Source organism: Hypomesus transpacificus, unplaced genomic scaffold (genome assembly GCF_021917145.1).
Source record: "Hypomesus transpacificus isolate Combined female unplaced genomic scaffold, fHypTra1 scaffold_411, whole genome shotgun sequence".
Taxonomy (NCBI): domain Eukaryota; kingdom Metazoa; phylum Chordata; class Actinopteri; order Osmeriformes; family Osmeridae; genus Hypomesus; species Hypomesus transpacificus.
In genome coordinates this window covers 13338-28040 of record NW_025813929.1, presented here as the reverse complement: position 1 = coordinate 28040, position 14703 = coordinate 13338, and the positions used below count along the sequence as shown (strand labels likewise).

The 14703-nt window shown below is 50.6% G+C and overlaps 1 protein-coding gene across 1 annotated transcript; it reads left to right on the top strand.

Moving 5' to 3' along the window:
• The first annotated feature begins 6372 nt into the window (after positions 1-6372).
• On the top strand, positions 6373-11866 carry LOC124464738 (DNA damage-inducible transcript 3 protein). The gene is made up of 6 exons (XM_047016560.1): positions 6373-6457; positions 6782-6824; positions 7138-7266; positions 7393-7461; positions 9739-9834; positions 10205-11866. The coding sequence occupies exons 2-6, from the start codon at positions 6783-6785 to the stop codon at positions 10292-10294; spliced, it is 426 nt and encodes a 141-aa protein (XP_046872516.1). The 5' UTR covers positions 6373-6457; position 6782; the 3' UTR covers positions 10295-11866.
• The last annotated feature ends 2837 nt before the right edge of the window (positions 11867-14703 follow it).

Below are 14703 nucleotides of genomic sequence, written 5' to 3'. Positions count from 1 at the left end.
CTGCCAGTTACTGTATGTACTTTTGACCAAAAAGAACAGGATTCAAATGTCTTTTAAACATTGATATATACGATTCATTGATATAGCCTGGGGGTGTCTACCTTCCGCTTTGCTGTTTCCACCAGGCAACGTGCCCCGGTGCTTTCCGATCAAAAAACTACTGAAGCCGTAGCATCTTAAACCACACAGGAACTGCATGGCCTTTCGACGGGGGAACTTAACCGTGACCAGGTTCACCGGTCACTTGGGGACAGAAATAGACCCGGATCCAATCTGAGATTTACACAAGTCATTCCGTTTCCAGAACACTTTCATGTCATGTGTGTGAAGGTGAAGGGGCAGGGTTACACCCCAACCAAGACAGCAGTCATTTAACCAGAGACCCCAGGGGCAAGTGGGAACTTGTTAAACTAGGGGCAGAACAGTGAAGGTGCTATAATTATTCAGGAGGATCTACTGAACAAGGAAATACCACAAAAAGTGAAACCCATTATATCCCAAATCCCCCCCAAAAAAGAATGACCAGAGAAGCTGAAAAAAGGCTGAACCCATGACTGGGTGTGAAGATTGGGGAGGATTGTTCTCTCCCAGATTCCAAAGTATTAACAAGCAGAAGCATTAAGAAGCAGTGTGTTGGCGAGAGAGCAAAGGCCCTGCCTGTTGATGTGAAACAGCCTAGACCTTAAAGAGACAGACGATGGAACAGAGGTTTGGTTAAGGAGCCATGTTTGACCGTTGAGGTCTTAACTGAAACCCATTGTAAAGCTCCAGGCTTCACGGCGGCCATTTTAAGCCACGGGCGAGCCAATAGCAGGAGTGGTACCCATTGTGCAAACTTTACCCAACTTCTGCTCTATGGTGTGAATCAAGGCTATTATCTCTGACCAAAGCCTCTCAGAAAAATGTGACCAATTAGCCCCCCTTTGTTGAGCATTCATTAACCCCACCCTCTTTCCGCGACTGCATCTCTCTCCAGCCCCCCCCCCCCCACACACACACACTCCAAACACCCGTGTGTGGGAGAGAAACATAGGACACGTGCTCGTTCTTCACAAAAAATCCTCACTTGACATGGTAGAAATGGCATTTGTTTAGCTGCAAACGATCGAGGGCAGAACGTGCCATGGGTAATGACATAGCAGTCTTACGTTGGGGCAAAGCTGCCTTAAGGAGATGTACATACGTGCAGAGCTGGGATTTGAGGAGGTAATCTGCCCTCTAAGAGGGCTTACCAATTGGCAGGCTGAGGGGAGGAGATAACAATCTCTTCAGCTGGGGACACTAGAATAAGGCAGGTCTTCTTTTTCCATTGGCTAGGTAAACCTGCACTTTCAACGTAGACAAACCCATAAGTTAACAGGGTGGGAACAGGACTGTGGGAAGGTTTCTAAATTGTTTCTTGAGAAATATAGGCTGGAGCTAAAGAGTTCTGTTTAAATCCGTTATTGACATCAATGGGAGATCTGCAGGAATGTGGGGAGTGTTGTGCGTGCAGGGATGGGAAATCCAAGATGGCCGCCACAGCCCAAAGCTATTCATGGTATTCAGAAGACAAGCCAGAGGAGGATTTACAGGGCAGGAGTTGTCAGTGTTCAGGAGACAGGCTGAGTCTGGCTGAAGCTCATAGTTAAACTCTAGATCTGGCACCTGTCAGTCACACTGGTGGCATTGAGATAAGCTGATCCAGATCAGAGAGCAACACTAAAAAGGTACCCACACACCATCAAATTTGAGACTTTCAACAGCCACCCCCCCCCCCCCCCCCCCCCCCCCCCAAAAAAAAAGTTCTCAAAATATGACCCCTCACATATTCAATGTGGAACATTTCTTTAAATGGGAATATCAGCACAGAGCACATATTCAACACAGGCCAAAAGACAAGACAACACCACACATTCTCTATATCAAGACACTTCACAGAACCCAGTAGGATTTCAAGCGCTATACTTGTTTGTGTTGTCCTTGGCATCGCTTGACAGCATTCTATAAGACCCGAAACATAGACTTTGCACAGGCAGATAATGAAGCGTTTGTGTAGGCAGCCGAAGGAGGAGTGTACATTGTGGGCTTTAGGACCTTGGGGGTTAGAGGACATAGGTGGGAAGGAAATGAGAATGTTCTTAACAGAGAATGATTGACAGGTGGGGCTCCTGAGGGGGTGTAAGACCATCTTTGCTCTGTTCCTCCGTGATAACAGCTGGGAGAGATCTGACACGCTGACCACCCACTCTACTGTGTGTGTGTGTGTGTGTGTGTCGTAATCACAGCTTAGTATGTATGGTGTTCTAGAAGATCCATACAAAGGATTTTTCTATGGGGTAATGAACGACAATAGGACTTGAGTGGGAGACAGGTTCACACACACACAGTTTCTCTATAGACTTGACCGCAATGCCTTTTTCTGCAACATGCATTCATGCACAAGGACAGGCCTGAGATCTGGAAGGCACACGACAAGGAACCACAAATATTTTCGCAGAACCCATAAGGACTTGTTGTGGCAAAAATTGCCTCTACAAAACTCAAAGAACTACAAGGAACTCCTAAAGACACTCCAGAACTCAAAATATGAAATGGACCTCAACCTTACAACGGGCCTGTGTTGTGCAGTATGGAAATACTGTGGTGATTTATGAAGTTGTTATGTTTCCCTTTATTATTGGATATTAGTGTTGATAAGTCCTGCTGTTGTCCTGCAAACTGCCATTGTTGCTGCTGAAACCAATGCACATTAAACAGGCAAGGACTTTTGCTTTTCGTTCTGCTACCCATGTTCCGAGCTATTTGAAAAAAGTCGAAGAATGTGCCAAAACACATACATACACGTATACACTTTAAGGAAAATCGCAAAGATTCTTGTGTAACTATCGTTTTCCCTTGGTCTCCCCCTCCCCTCTCTCTCCAGGCTGTGCAAGACCTCAAATATGAAATGTGACAAAAGCAAATCTTTATTTTTCTTTGTAAAAGTCAGGCTCTCAGTCTGTTGGGTGTTTGTTGTTCAGTGAAGTACCCTCTGTTGCTGGCGTGTGTAACTGGCTCGTCCAGGCCCCGTTCCAAGCCAACGTTAGGCTTGTTTGTTTAGTTTGTCGGAGGCATCTCCTCTGCTGCCCATTTCCCTAAACACCCCCCCCCCCCCCCTCCCTCCTGGACTCCCGTCTGCTCCCCTGATACTCAAAGGAGCGCTGATCTGAGAGCAGCACTTAAAGACACTCTGTACCCCCCACCCACCCCCCCACCCCCACCCCCACACCATCACCAGAAACAGCCGCCTGTCTGTGTGAAATGTCCAAATAAACATATGACTATGTTTTCTATAACTCACCCTGTCTGATGTGTTTTTACACTGTGTAATATCCATGTATGCCTTCTCTACAGCACTATTCCCAGTATCTATCTGAGTATGCCTGTTCCTACCAGCCTGACACTGTTCACCCCCCCCCCACCTGGCAGCGATGCTTCCTATTCTGGGGGTATATATTCCCATTTCCCATGAGAGAAAGAGAGAGAGAGAGAAAGAGAGAGTTCCCACAATTCTCTGAAAATGTTATTTCAGTCCTTGTAGGAGCTGGGGTCAAATCCTGAGCCGCCTGGCTAGGGTACAGCATGGCTACAGCACCAGTCCCATCCCAGTCCCAGTTTGATAGTCCCCCCTACTTCCCCTTCGACAGTAGTTATTGACAGCTTTGTTCGACTCGGTCAGCGCGGTCTTGTCCCAGGGCAGCACCAACCATAACCTTGTCGCCTCGCAGCCAGTCCCAGACCCAACGTTCACTCATCCCCAGTCCCATACACTGTTCCAGGCCACCACCCCAGGCCAAGGGGATTGGGGTCAGAAGATTGTCCAAACAAAGTTCCTCTTCAGACCGGCCAGGTTCTAAATACGACCACCCTCCCTCCCGCTTGGGTAGCCATTTAAAAACACGGTGGTGTGTCCAGCCACTGTGAACCTGAAATAGCAGCGGACAACAGTTCATGAGGACATAAGCCTCTTGCCATGCCGATCTTAGAGGAGTTAAGACTCATCCTTAAGACTGAAAGTCTGTCAGGGCTCCCTCCTGATAAGATCTAGCAGAGAGTTGTTTCAGGTCAACGGACACCTTGCAAAGCTGCAGCTTGCAAGAGTCCATGCTGTGTCGCAGAAGGGACAGCAGATCCTGCATTCGATAACATTCTCATCCAAAACAGGTTACACACTAAGCCTATACGTTAACACTGTATGTCAGTGGTAACTAACAGTATATGAGAACTGGTAATAGCTGCCTCAGAAACGATAAAAGCAATTAAAGATGCTGTAAAGCAAATTCCATCATTTGCTTCTCAGTATATTAAATATGAAATGAGTTTCTGAAAGCACGTGCAAAGCGCAAAAACTTTGTCGCACTGAAATGTGGAGTTAGACCGTTGAACAGATTCTCTCCCGTTTTGTATAGGCGGGGCAAAAACCCAACCTATCTACGCCACAGCGATTTACCTACGTCAGATCACAGACGGTTGCATTCTGTTACTCAGCTGGTACGATGCAAAGACAAAGTAATTAATACATAAAACACTCAGACGGCAGGTAGGTTTGTTCTGATATCTGCAATTGATTTAGCTAGTGTTGCTGTTGTTGCTAAATACAATACATTTGAGGGGGCGGACCTTCAGCTCCTTCAGGCGACACTCCCCCCCCCCCCCCCCCCCCCCCAGTATCAAGCAGAGAAGACTGCCGATTTTCTCACACTTTCAAAGCCTAATTGAACATAAGTGTCTGTGTTTTTTTTTCCATTCAAATTTGGATGGGTAGTTAACAACACATTCTTCTGTGGTGTGATGAACTTAAAACTAATTTTCAAATCCACTTAACAGCATCTTTAAATCTACTATTATGCTTATTTGACCTTGTAAATATTAGGCAGTTTTTGAGCCAGCTGGCTTTCAGAGGCTATTAAGCACAAAGGAAATTGTTAAAAGCAATGACTGAAAGCCTTGGCAGAGTTGAAATGTACTCCTTGTAAAGATAGCCTTGCAAGGTTTACTCGACCAAAAACAAACATCAGGCTCCAAAAACATCAGGACGATTACAACACATTTGTTCTTTCTTTTTTGCTCGTCTCTCTCACGCCATTCCTCGAACCTTGGGTTTTTGCGAAGATCTCCAAAGACTTGACCTAACACACTAAACCAGGTACAGTGACAATGTCTTCTGGGAAAATCGTTGTGCAAACATAACAAGCCACGCCTCCTCTTTCCCAGCCTTGAGTGTCTCATCTACGCCAGCTTCAACAAAACACATGTTCTGCTACACGTTCCGCACCTTGGCCCCGGCCTTCTGGTTCGCCCTCGACGTCCATCACGGGTCACCTGTGACTCACAGCACTGCCCTCTGCAGTCACAACATCGGGTCCCGACCTTTCCCCCCCCGACCCCAGACTCGACCATATATCCCACAGAGACCGGCCCAGGCATCACTCAACAACCTGGACCTGCTCTGGAAAGGATTATGGTCTTAACACCGACCTTACACACAAGACTAAATAAGGGATGGTATAGGTTTACATTCCCATCCCCAAGAACACTAAAGCATCTAAAATTTTACTTACTTGGAGAGTACAGCCCTAAAACGGCAAACCCCAAGATGTTAACTGGGAACGTGTAGCTGTGTATACAGTATGGTACTCATATCACCAACACGAGAGTAAACTCCTTAGTCTGTAAACAACCTGTTCCTTTCTGACGACAGACTCATTGTCACAGCCCTCTAGTCTGTCCATTGATGATGACCTGTTATGGTGAGACCAGAACCTGAGGACTTCAGCATACACTGAAGGCAATAGGACAGGGTCAGAGTTCGGATCTTGACCCGTTGGTCTGGATTCTGGACTATTAGGACGAATGCAAAACTCTTGAGCTCTGTTTCCTACTGAAATGTAATGCCACCACTAAAATGCACATTCGAGTTGAATTGGACTAAATCTAGAAGACAACTCACGCGTCACTGCCATACACTGTACATTGAATGAATTGTCGAGGACAACCCCGACCTTAACTACAATGAAATCCTCGGCTTCATAGGCCTAACCCCGACAAAAGCACGTACAGCAAATCAACGACTGATTCGTTTTGCATCCAAAAAATCGAGCATTGGTTGTTTTGGTTTACAACCATAATGTTTCCCCCCTCCTCCTTTGGAGTGACCCTGAGCGATGACCCACCCCACCCCCCCCCCCCCCCTCCTGGCATGGCTGGCTCTTTATTAGCAGCAGAGCTCCACTTCTCTCGGCCCTGCGCTGAAATGACAGGCGTGCGGGACACGTGCCATGGGACGGGCCATGGCACGTCACCGCCATCTGACCGAGCGTGGCGTTAAAGGGACGGAGCCCCTCAGGCGGGCGAGGCTGAAGAGGGAGACGGACACCCGGAGAGACTGTCCAGACCCGGGGTGAGGCTGGCCAGGTGACCTGGTCCTCTGTGTTGGGTAAGTAAAGCAGGGGGCTGGGGAGAAAGCATCTGCCGTGATGGGGTGGATGTTTGAAGTTGGTTTTGTATCTATGTTTGAAGGGCTAATGTGTAGCTATTGTCTTGTTATTGTCTGAATGGCGCTTGAATTGTTAGAGTTCAGCATGTTAGCCTCTGCAAATGTCAGAAACAGTTTCTTTGGGATATTTGTATAGATTCATTTTTCTAAAAGATGTTTTGCTGATGCCATGTAGGTCATATAAAGATTATAGCTTGTTGTGGCCATATTGAAATGAGTTGATTCTGAATCTTTTATTATCGTCTCTATGACCTTCTCGGGCAGCATGGCCCATATGAAGAAATTCCAGGACATTACCATGTCAAAGGTACGCTGTTGTGGGGTTCAAATATGTTTTTTTTTATACACGACAATCCACTCCACGATATCAATTTGTTCCTTCATGTATTTTTTCGATTCGGTAAAAAGTGTTTGGAACTGTAGTAAGTGTACTGTAGAAGTGTAAATGTCAGTCCGTGTTCCTGATCCAGGCATTTTCAAGAAGTAGGAAAGGAGCACACTGAATCCAATCAATCCAACCAATGATTCGGCAAGATGTCAATCATGAATCAACCAACCCTACAGTCACGAAGCAGCTCTCCCTCAGGTAGCAAGGCTAAAAGCTCTTTCCCTGTGTGCAGTCCATGAGAGGAATGTGTAAAGAGGAGGACTACGCCTTTCTGGGATCGACGAGGAGAACACAGCGTCCGCCGATGCCGGAGGAGCCTGACCCTCCGGAGAGCGAGAGGAAGGACAGACGAGAGGAGAGAGTGAGTGTCTATCTTTACCCACCCAAACGCGCCTCCCAATCCCCAGTTACCACCTGCTGTCGACATGCCTCCCTTCCCCCTTGCGTCGGACAACTTCCTGTATGTAACTTCCTGTGTGTCGGGCAGGTCCGTCGGCGGCAGGAGCGAGAGCGACAGGAACAGGAGAGACAGCGCGAGCTGGAGGAAAGCAAGAAGGTAGGCAAGCCCCCATGTACACACACACACACACTACCCACGCTACACTATGCCTGAAGCATATTATCGCTTTCGTTTCCTCACAAGTCAATCCAAGGCCACCACTTATGCTCATAACCCAAACGGCTGTAACTGAGCTTGATTGCGGTAATGATAGTTTCGTCCCGGCCCAGAGCAAACACACTCTGGGCTAGGCTGTATCTATCCAGACTGCTGTTTCACATCCAGCTTCAAGGCCCAGAGTGACAGCCTTAATCACCCGCTGAAGTAATGGTAGACACACCCCTGTGAAGGGGAAAGGGGGGAGGGGGGGCTAGGAACACTTGTGGTTGCTAAATGTATCAAGCCCCCTTCTCCCATGCTCAAGGGCTAGAGCACACACACACACACACACCTACACACACACACACACACACACACACACACAGGCCAGAAGTGTCCGCAAGGCCCACACACGCACACACGCAGCATCCAGCGGAGCAGCTGCGTGTGCGAGTGCGCCGAGAGCTGCCGTCTCAGCTCCTCCCTGACAGGAGAGCGTGAGGTCAACGAGGGACGCGTCAGTGGTTCCCGCTCGGGGACATTTCCCGCCGCGGTGTCGGGGCGCGCCGCGGTGACGCGCCTGAGCGATGCCATCCGACGTGACGGCGGGGCACCGCAACGGCGACCACCTCCGTCGCACTCTATCAAACCCAACTGACACACAGACAACGCACGCCGGTCCGTGTTATTCTACCACGCCCGGCAGTTGAATCGTACACATTCGAATCGCAGTCTCTCAAGGGGAATGTTGTTTTTTTTGTCGTCTTCCAGGGGAGAAGAATGGGCTGGCTGTTCTGGCCTCGCGTTGCGAGCGTGTAATCGCGGAGGAAACGGCCACAGCTTCGACTCGCAGCCCCCCCACATGCGTCAGCGAGGCTAATGCGGCGTGCTTGGGACTGACAGTCAACTTTCTTTCCAGCATCTGCTTCCTCCTTCCTCCCCACATACTCAGTCTCCCCTGACACACTCTCGCTCGCACACACGCACACACGCACACACTTTCTCTCTCACACACGCAGGGCCACATGAAAGACCGCCCCCGTAATTGATGGCAGCCAGTGCTTGTTGAGAGTGGTTGGCCTTGGTGCTCATGTGTATCCCATCTGAAACCATTATCGTCCATCACAGACATCCCAAGCAAAATAAATGAAGCCGCTTCAATAGGCGGCGGCCCCCCTCTGGCCGCGCGTGTGTTTGTGTGTGTGTTGGGGGGGGGGGGCTTCGAATGTCTGTGGACACTTTGTGTGTGTGGGAGGGGGGGGGGGGGTTGGCGGGCGTGGTTGGGCGCGGAAAGGCAAGGTGCCAGGACATGTTTGGGATGGATTACATAGGATCTCCTCTGATTGAACGGTTCCCACATGGGGGAGAGTGGGGATCCGCATTCCCTCTCGCAGGAGTTGAACGCGCACACACACACACACACACGCACACACACGCACACACACACACACACACACACACCAGGCAGGAAACACGACTATCCCTGAAGGCCCTTCTCAGCCCTGTAACTCTTGAGGGTCAAGGGTCAAACCCAGCCCACTCCATGTCTCCCTCATCAGGGGTCAGGGGAGAGTTCTGCTGGTGCTCTGCAGAGAGACAGCGGCCCTGTGTGTTCTCCACAGCCGTCTCTCCCATCCACCTAGGCCCAGCTAGGGGCGCAGGGGCAGAACGCAATGGAATGTCCAAACGGATCCAGGCTCAGATGGATCAGTCCCTTCATAGTGACTTAGAACTTAGATTCTGAGAAGCTAAAAGGATCCTAGATCAGAGACTCTTTACTCTTTACTTTTACCGGGCCTCTCCATGGTTCTAGGGGATTGGCTCTATACATTATATAAATATGGTTCTGGTTTGACCTGATTAGCTCAAGCAAAAAAGTTTCCTGTTTGGTTCCCCGTTGATAACCAGCCTTCCCACACAGAGTGAGCTTGAGGATTTACATACAGAACATGAGGCTTGTCAAGTTCATGGCCTGCTTAGCTGTTAATCTGGAAATAATAGAATGCTTCTTCATCTCGGATCTCATCTGCTTGATGCTCAGGCTGGAGGTTGGAGTTGGGATTTAGACGTGTCTGACCTTCGAAGCGGAAGGTTCTAGTCCATGGGAGGTGCAAATTGGCGGCGTTACCGTCATGAGATGCTAGGGGGTCAAAGTTTTGGTTTAATCTGAGTTGGTGTCGATCAGGGAGACAGACAGCGGATTAAATGCTGTGTGTGTGTGTGTGTGTCGTGCAGGAGAAGGAGCAGCAGTGGAGAACCCACATAGCAGAGCTGGCGTCCACACAAGAACAGGCCCTCCAAGACCGACTGGCACGGCTGAGGAGGTTCAGAGTAAGGAACGCGCGCGCACACACACACACACAGGGAATATGAAAATGAATAAGAAGATCTTGAACTCAAGACGGTCCAAAGATTTCACTCGAGGTTTATTTATCAATTAAACTTTCCGAAGGAGTATCCCCACTGTCTTAAATGATCGCGTTACTGACAGTGATCAAAGAGAGGTTGGTGAAAAGCTCTTTTCTCCAGACGTCCCCTAAGAATGGTTTAAATGTACTTTCCGCATGATATCATTATTTATCCTACTGCATACCAAATTCAGTGAAGTTGGACTTGCTTCCATGTGAAATTGAATTTATTAGGACATCAGACTTTATAAAAAGAGAAGAACAGCCAGACTGTGTGGTGCTTGTCTTCTCAGGAGTTCCAGAGGAAGGTTCTGGTAGAGGAGCTGGGTCTGGAACCAGAGTCCAACTGTGAGGCTGTGGACCTGCTGCTCACCAGGATGTAGACCTACCCGACCATCTCATCCTTCTCTTCTCACTCTATAAGGGCAGCTCTGTCTAACCCGCAGGGTGAATTTGGGTTATCTGGGACAATGTGGGACACCTAAACTCCAGAGCGTTTTCTTCCCTGCTATGACCATGTCTAGTCCACAGAACTTTGACTCTAGGGCTAGCGTGGATGTTATGTGACTGAAATCACAAAGCGTGATTGGTGTGGTGTTACTGAAAGGGTCAGGGCACTAGTAAATGAGGAAGCTCCGATGAGAATATGCATGCCACAACAAAAATCCTAGATTACCCGAATTCACCCTACCCAGCACTGCTGTTTCAAAGCCTGGTAAATCAGCCTGACCTTTCAAGCACATATTCTGAGTTCATTTAAGCTTACACCATGTTTGGATTCAGGTCATTTAATGCACTCCCCAATCAGTAAACTGAGGTTAATCTTTGTCACTTGGTCTTCGTCGCGGCCATCTCGTGATTCTTTGTTGTGCTTGACTGGATTGATCCAATCGTGGGTGACTATTTCAACAGCAGTTGTTAAAAATGCCTGCATGGTGTCAATGGTTAATTCAGCACCAAGCTAACACAGAGCTAACTCAGCCAGCCTCGTCTCGCATAGTCTCCGCGGGAACCAACTGAATCACCCGTTAGCTAAGTGCTTCATCATCTGTTGAAAACTCCAGACAGTTCTCTCATGAAACTGGCAAGACTTTCCTACCCACAGCGAGATGCTTCAGGAATTCTGGAAACGTCCAGGAATATTGACTCGAGGGGGATTTAAGAAGGTGCATGTGGTCCTCGTGAATGTGAGTCAGGATTTGGGGAGTTTTGGGATCTGCCATGCCACGTAAGCCATGCATAAATAAAAATTAGGAAAAGTATGATTGTCCAAACAAGATTAGGGGGTTCAGAAGGCTCGGTGTGGCCATCTAGGGTAAGTCTGTGGTGGAAGAATGGGAGAATTCAGATGGAGTTGAATGGCTGTGGACCCTGAAAGACAGGAGGACAAGGGGGAGGGTTCGGCTAAACCTCGACGTTTCCTTTTCAACGCTAAATCTGAGTGAGTAGAAGATTGCGGTTGTGAGCGTGGGGGTGTGGAGAAGATGGCGTATGGAGTAGCTACGGTGGGAGGGTTCGACGGGTGTGCGTGTGTAGAGGGAGGGGCACAGGTGCCAGGTGTGTGTTTGTGAAGAAGGGGGAGGGGAGCGGGATCTCTGGAAGGTGGATTTATTTACACAGATGTGCCATGGACGGAGTAGGGCGTGTGTGCTCATTTAAGCCCTGTGTGCGTTTGTGTGTGTGTGTGTGTGCATACACTGTTAGGCGTGCCTCTAGGCAGTCTTGGAGAGACAGAAAGAGTAACCATGTCAAAAAAAGAGAGAGCAAATTATTCATCTCGTGGCATAGTCTCTCATCAGGCTGTGGAAGGAGGCCTCCGACAAAAGATGTTGACAGAGACAAGAACGGGAGGGGGCGGGGGGGGGGAGGGGTTGGCGAAGAGACAAAGAGACGGGGGGGCGAGAAAGAGACAGGGAGAAACAGGTGTCTCCAGTGGTGCAGGTTTGTCATGAGAGACCAGGGAGGGAGGAAGGAGAGACGGACGGCTCATATTCCCGGCGTGTCTGTCTCCTCGGGGCAGGAGACGTGGTGCGCTGTCCTTTCCGTCCCCCTGTCGCTCGCCCCTCGATCCCTCCCTCGTCTCCGCCTCCCATCCGTTGCGCAACCTTTCTCTCGATATGACCCATGTTTATTTCAGCAGAGGCTATCCTGGCCCTCCAGCTAACCTTGTGCCCCGAACTCCAGCCCCAAAACCGTACACACTGTCGTGACACTCCCAGCTGTGGATAGGATCGATATTCTTTTGTGCCATATAAAACAGAGCTTTATTTCAAGCCCACCTTATGTTAACACATATACACTAAAGCCAGAAAGTGCATCGTTGATGTTGTGACTGCTGAATAAAAGCACGAGCGGAAGTGTTTCGTCAAGAGTATTTTGTCTCCACTGTTTCTACCATTCCTGTGCTTTATGTGAACCCTTCTCTTTCTTTGAGCCTCTCGCTTCCCCCCTCCCTCCTCCCACCTCCTTCACCCCCGCAGTAATGGAGGCAGGTTTGTCTGAGGAACTCAAAGAAACATAATGAAAATCACCTGAGACAACTCAGGTCATCTCAAGGTTTTGTTGAGGCGGCTCTGGAATCCGCCAACGGCAGAGCTTAGACACACACACACACACTCGAAACGCACGGGGGAAAGAGCTCTCTTTCTTTCAAACACTCCCTCACACTTTTTTCTCTCACTTATCTATCACAAGCTCTCACACACAAACACACACACACACACAGGGAGGGAATGCAGGGGTGCAGCCAACACATGACACCATGTGAAACAACAGCCTGTGACTGTAGCTGCTGGGAGTCGGAGCGGTACAATATCAGTCTTCGCTGCTCCGCCTCGGTCGGCATGTGCCACACGGCACAGCATTCATTATGAAATAACTCTCGCGTACGCGTTCCATAATTCAAAAGTCTCATTAGGGGGTCAGTGATACCGTTGAACTGCGATGCTGCAAGGCGAGGGCAGAATGTCGTCCGCGCGTCGCTTGCGACCTCATTTTTCAAGCGCCCCGACATGGTGTGACGTCATCTTTCCTCCTCTCCCCCCCCCCCCCAGCTCCCCCCTCACCTCCCTTTCCTTCCTGTCTCGACCCCGTCGCCCTTCCACTCTCACTCCCTCTGCTGTCTGCCATCCCTCCTTCCCTGCCTTCCCCTGCAACTTCTCAACCCAAACTGCTCTGCCTCCGTCATAGAGGAGTCTGGATCCATTAACGGCTGATATGCCCGGTGTCTGACCCGGCCAGGGAATGCCCAGAGGGACGAGCACACCGTGTGTGTGTGTGACACGGTGTCTCTCTCACCCACGAACCCTGCCCGCATCACAGGCCCCTCCTTCCTCCTTCTCTACACTCAGTTCCTCCTAGCCCCTTCTCAACTTTGACTCCCTTTTTCCAGTCCTTTGCATCCTCCTCCTCCCCCCCCATGTCCTACTGTGCCTTCCCCTCTCCCTCTTCCTTCTTCCCGCCACGCTCTAACCGTCACCACGCAAAGGAGTGGCCGTTATCAGGCTTTTGCCGAACTCGATGACGACCCATTCGTTTGAAGCGGGTGTGCTGTAGCAGCAAAAAGACATGCCACAGGACGGCGAACCACGAATACCATGATTAAACACCCCTGCCCCTCCCCCCCCCCCCCCCCCCCCCAAGTCATCCACCATTGACGATTGCAACTCCGTGAGTAGAAGGGGACAGACTCATTCCGGCGCCGCCAGAGCCACGCTAGCAAGCCTGCATCTCTACGGCAGAGAGGGCTGACGAGGCAGAGAGGGCTGACGTGGCAGAGAGGGCTGATGAGGCAGAGGGGGCTGACGTGGCAGAGAGGGCTGACGAGGCAGAGAGGGCTGACGAGGCAGAGAGGGCTGTTGAGGCAGAGGGCTGTCGAGGCAGAGAGGGCTGTCGAGGCAGAGAGGGCTGACGAGACAGAGAGGGCTGTCGAGGCAGGGAGGGCTGACGAGGCAGAGAGGGCTGTCGAGGCAGAGAGGGCTGACGAGGCAGAGAGGGCTGACGAGGCAGAGAGGGCTGTCGAGGCAGAGAGGGCTAACGAGGCAGAGCGGGCTGACGAGGCAGAGAGGGCTGACGAGGCAGAGCGGGCTGACGAGGCAGAGAGGGCTGTCGAGGCAGAGAGGGCTGTCGAGGCAGAGAGGGCTGTCGAGGCAGAGAGGGCTGTCAAGGCAAGGAGGGCTGTGGAGGCAGAGAGGGCTGACGAGGCAGAGAGGGCTGACGAGGCAGAGAGGGCTGTCGAGGCAGAGTGGGCTGACGATGTAGAGAGGGCTGACGAGGCAGAGCGGGCTGACGAGGCAGAGCGGGCTGACGAGGCAGAGAGGGCTGACGAGACAGAGAGGGCTGTCGAGGCAGAGAGGGCTGTCGAGGCAGAGAGGGCTGTCAAGGCAGAGAGGGCCGACGAGGCAGAGAGGACTGTCGAGACAGAGAGGGCTAACGAGGCAGAGCGGGCTGACGAGGCAGAGCGGGCTGACGAGGCAGAGAGGGCTGGGTTCAGACCGGTGAGTCCGGCGCTGACAGGAGGAGATTATAGGAGGCTCGCTGGCATGTCATCGCCACATCAGGAAGATGAAAGGGGAGCATTACCAAACAACAGCGCTTACGGATTCAGGAGGAGCGGGGGGGGGGGGGGTGAGGACGGATGACGCTCTTCAAACATTCACAGTAGCTCTGTCGTCGACATGAGACGCTGCCTGAACCTACCACAGAGCTGCTGCAGGGCTCAACTATACACACACACACACATACACACACAGTGGTCCCGGGGCCGTACGCAGACACACACACTAAGCCTCTC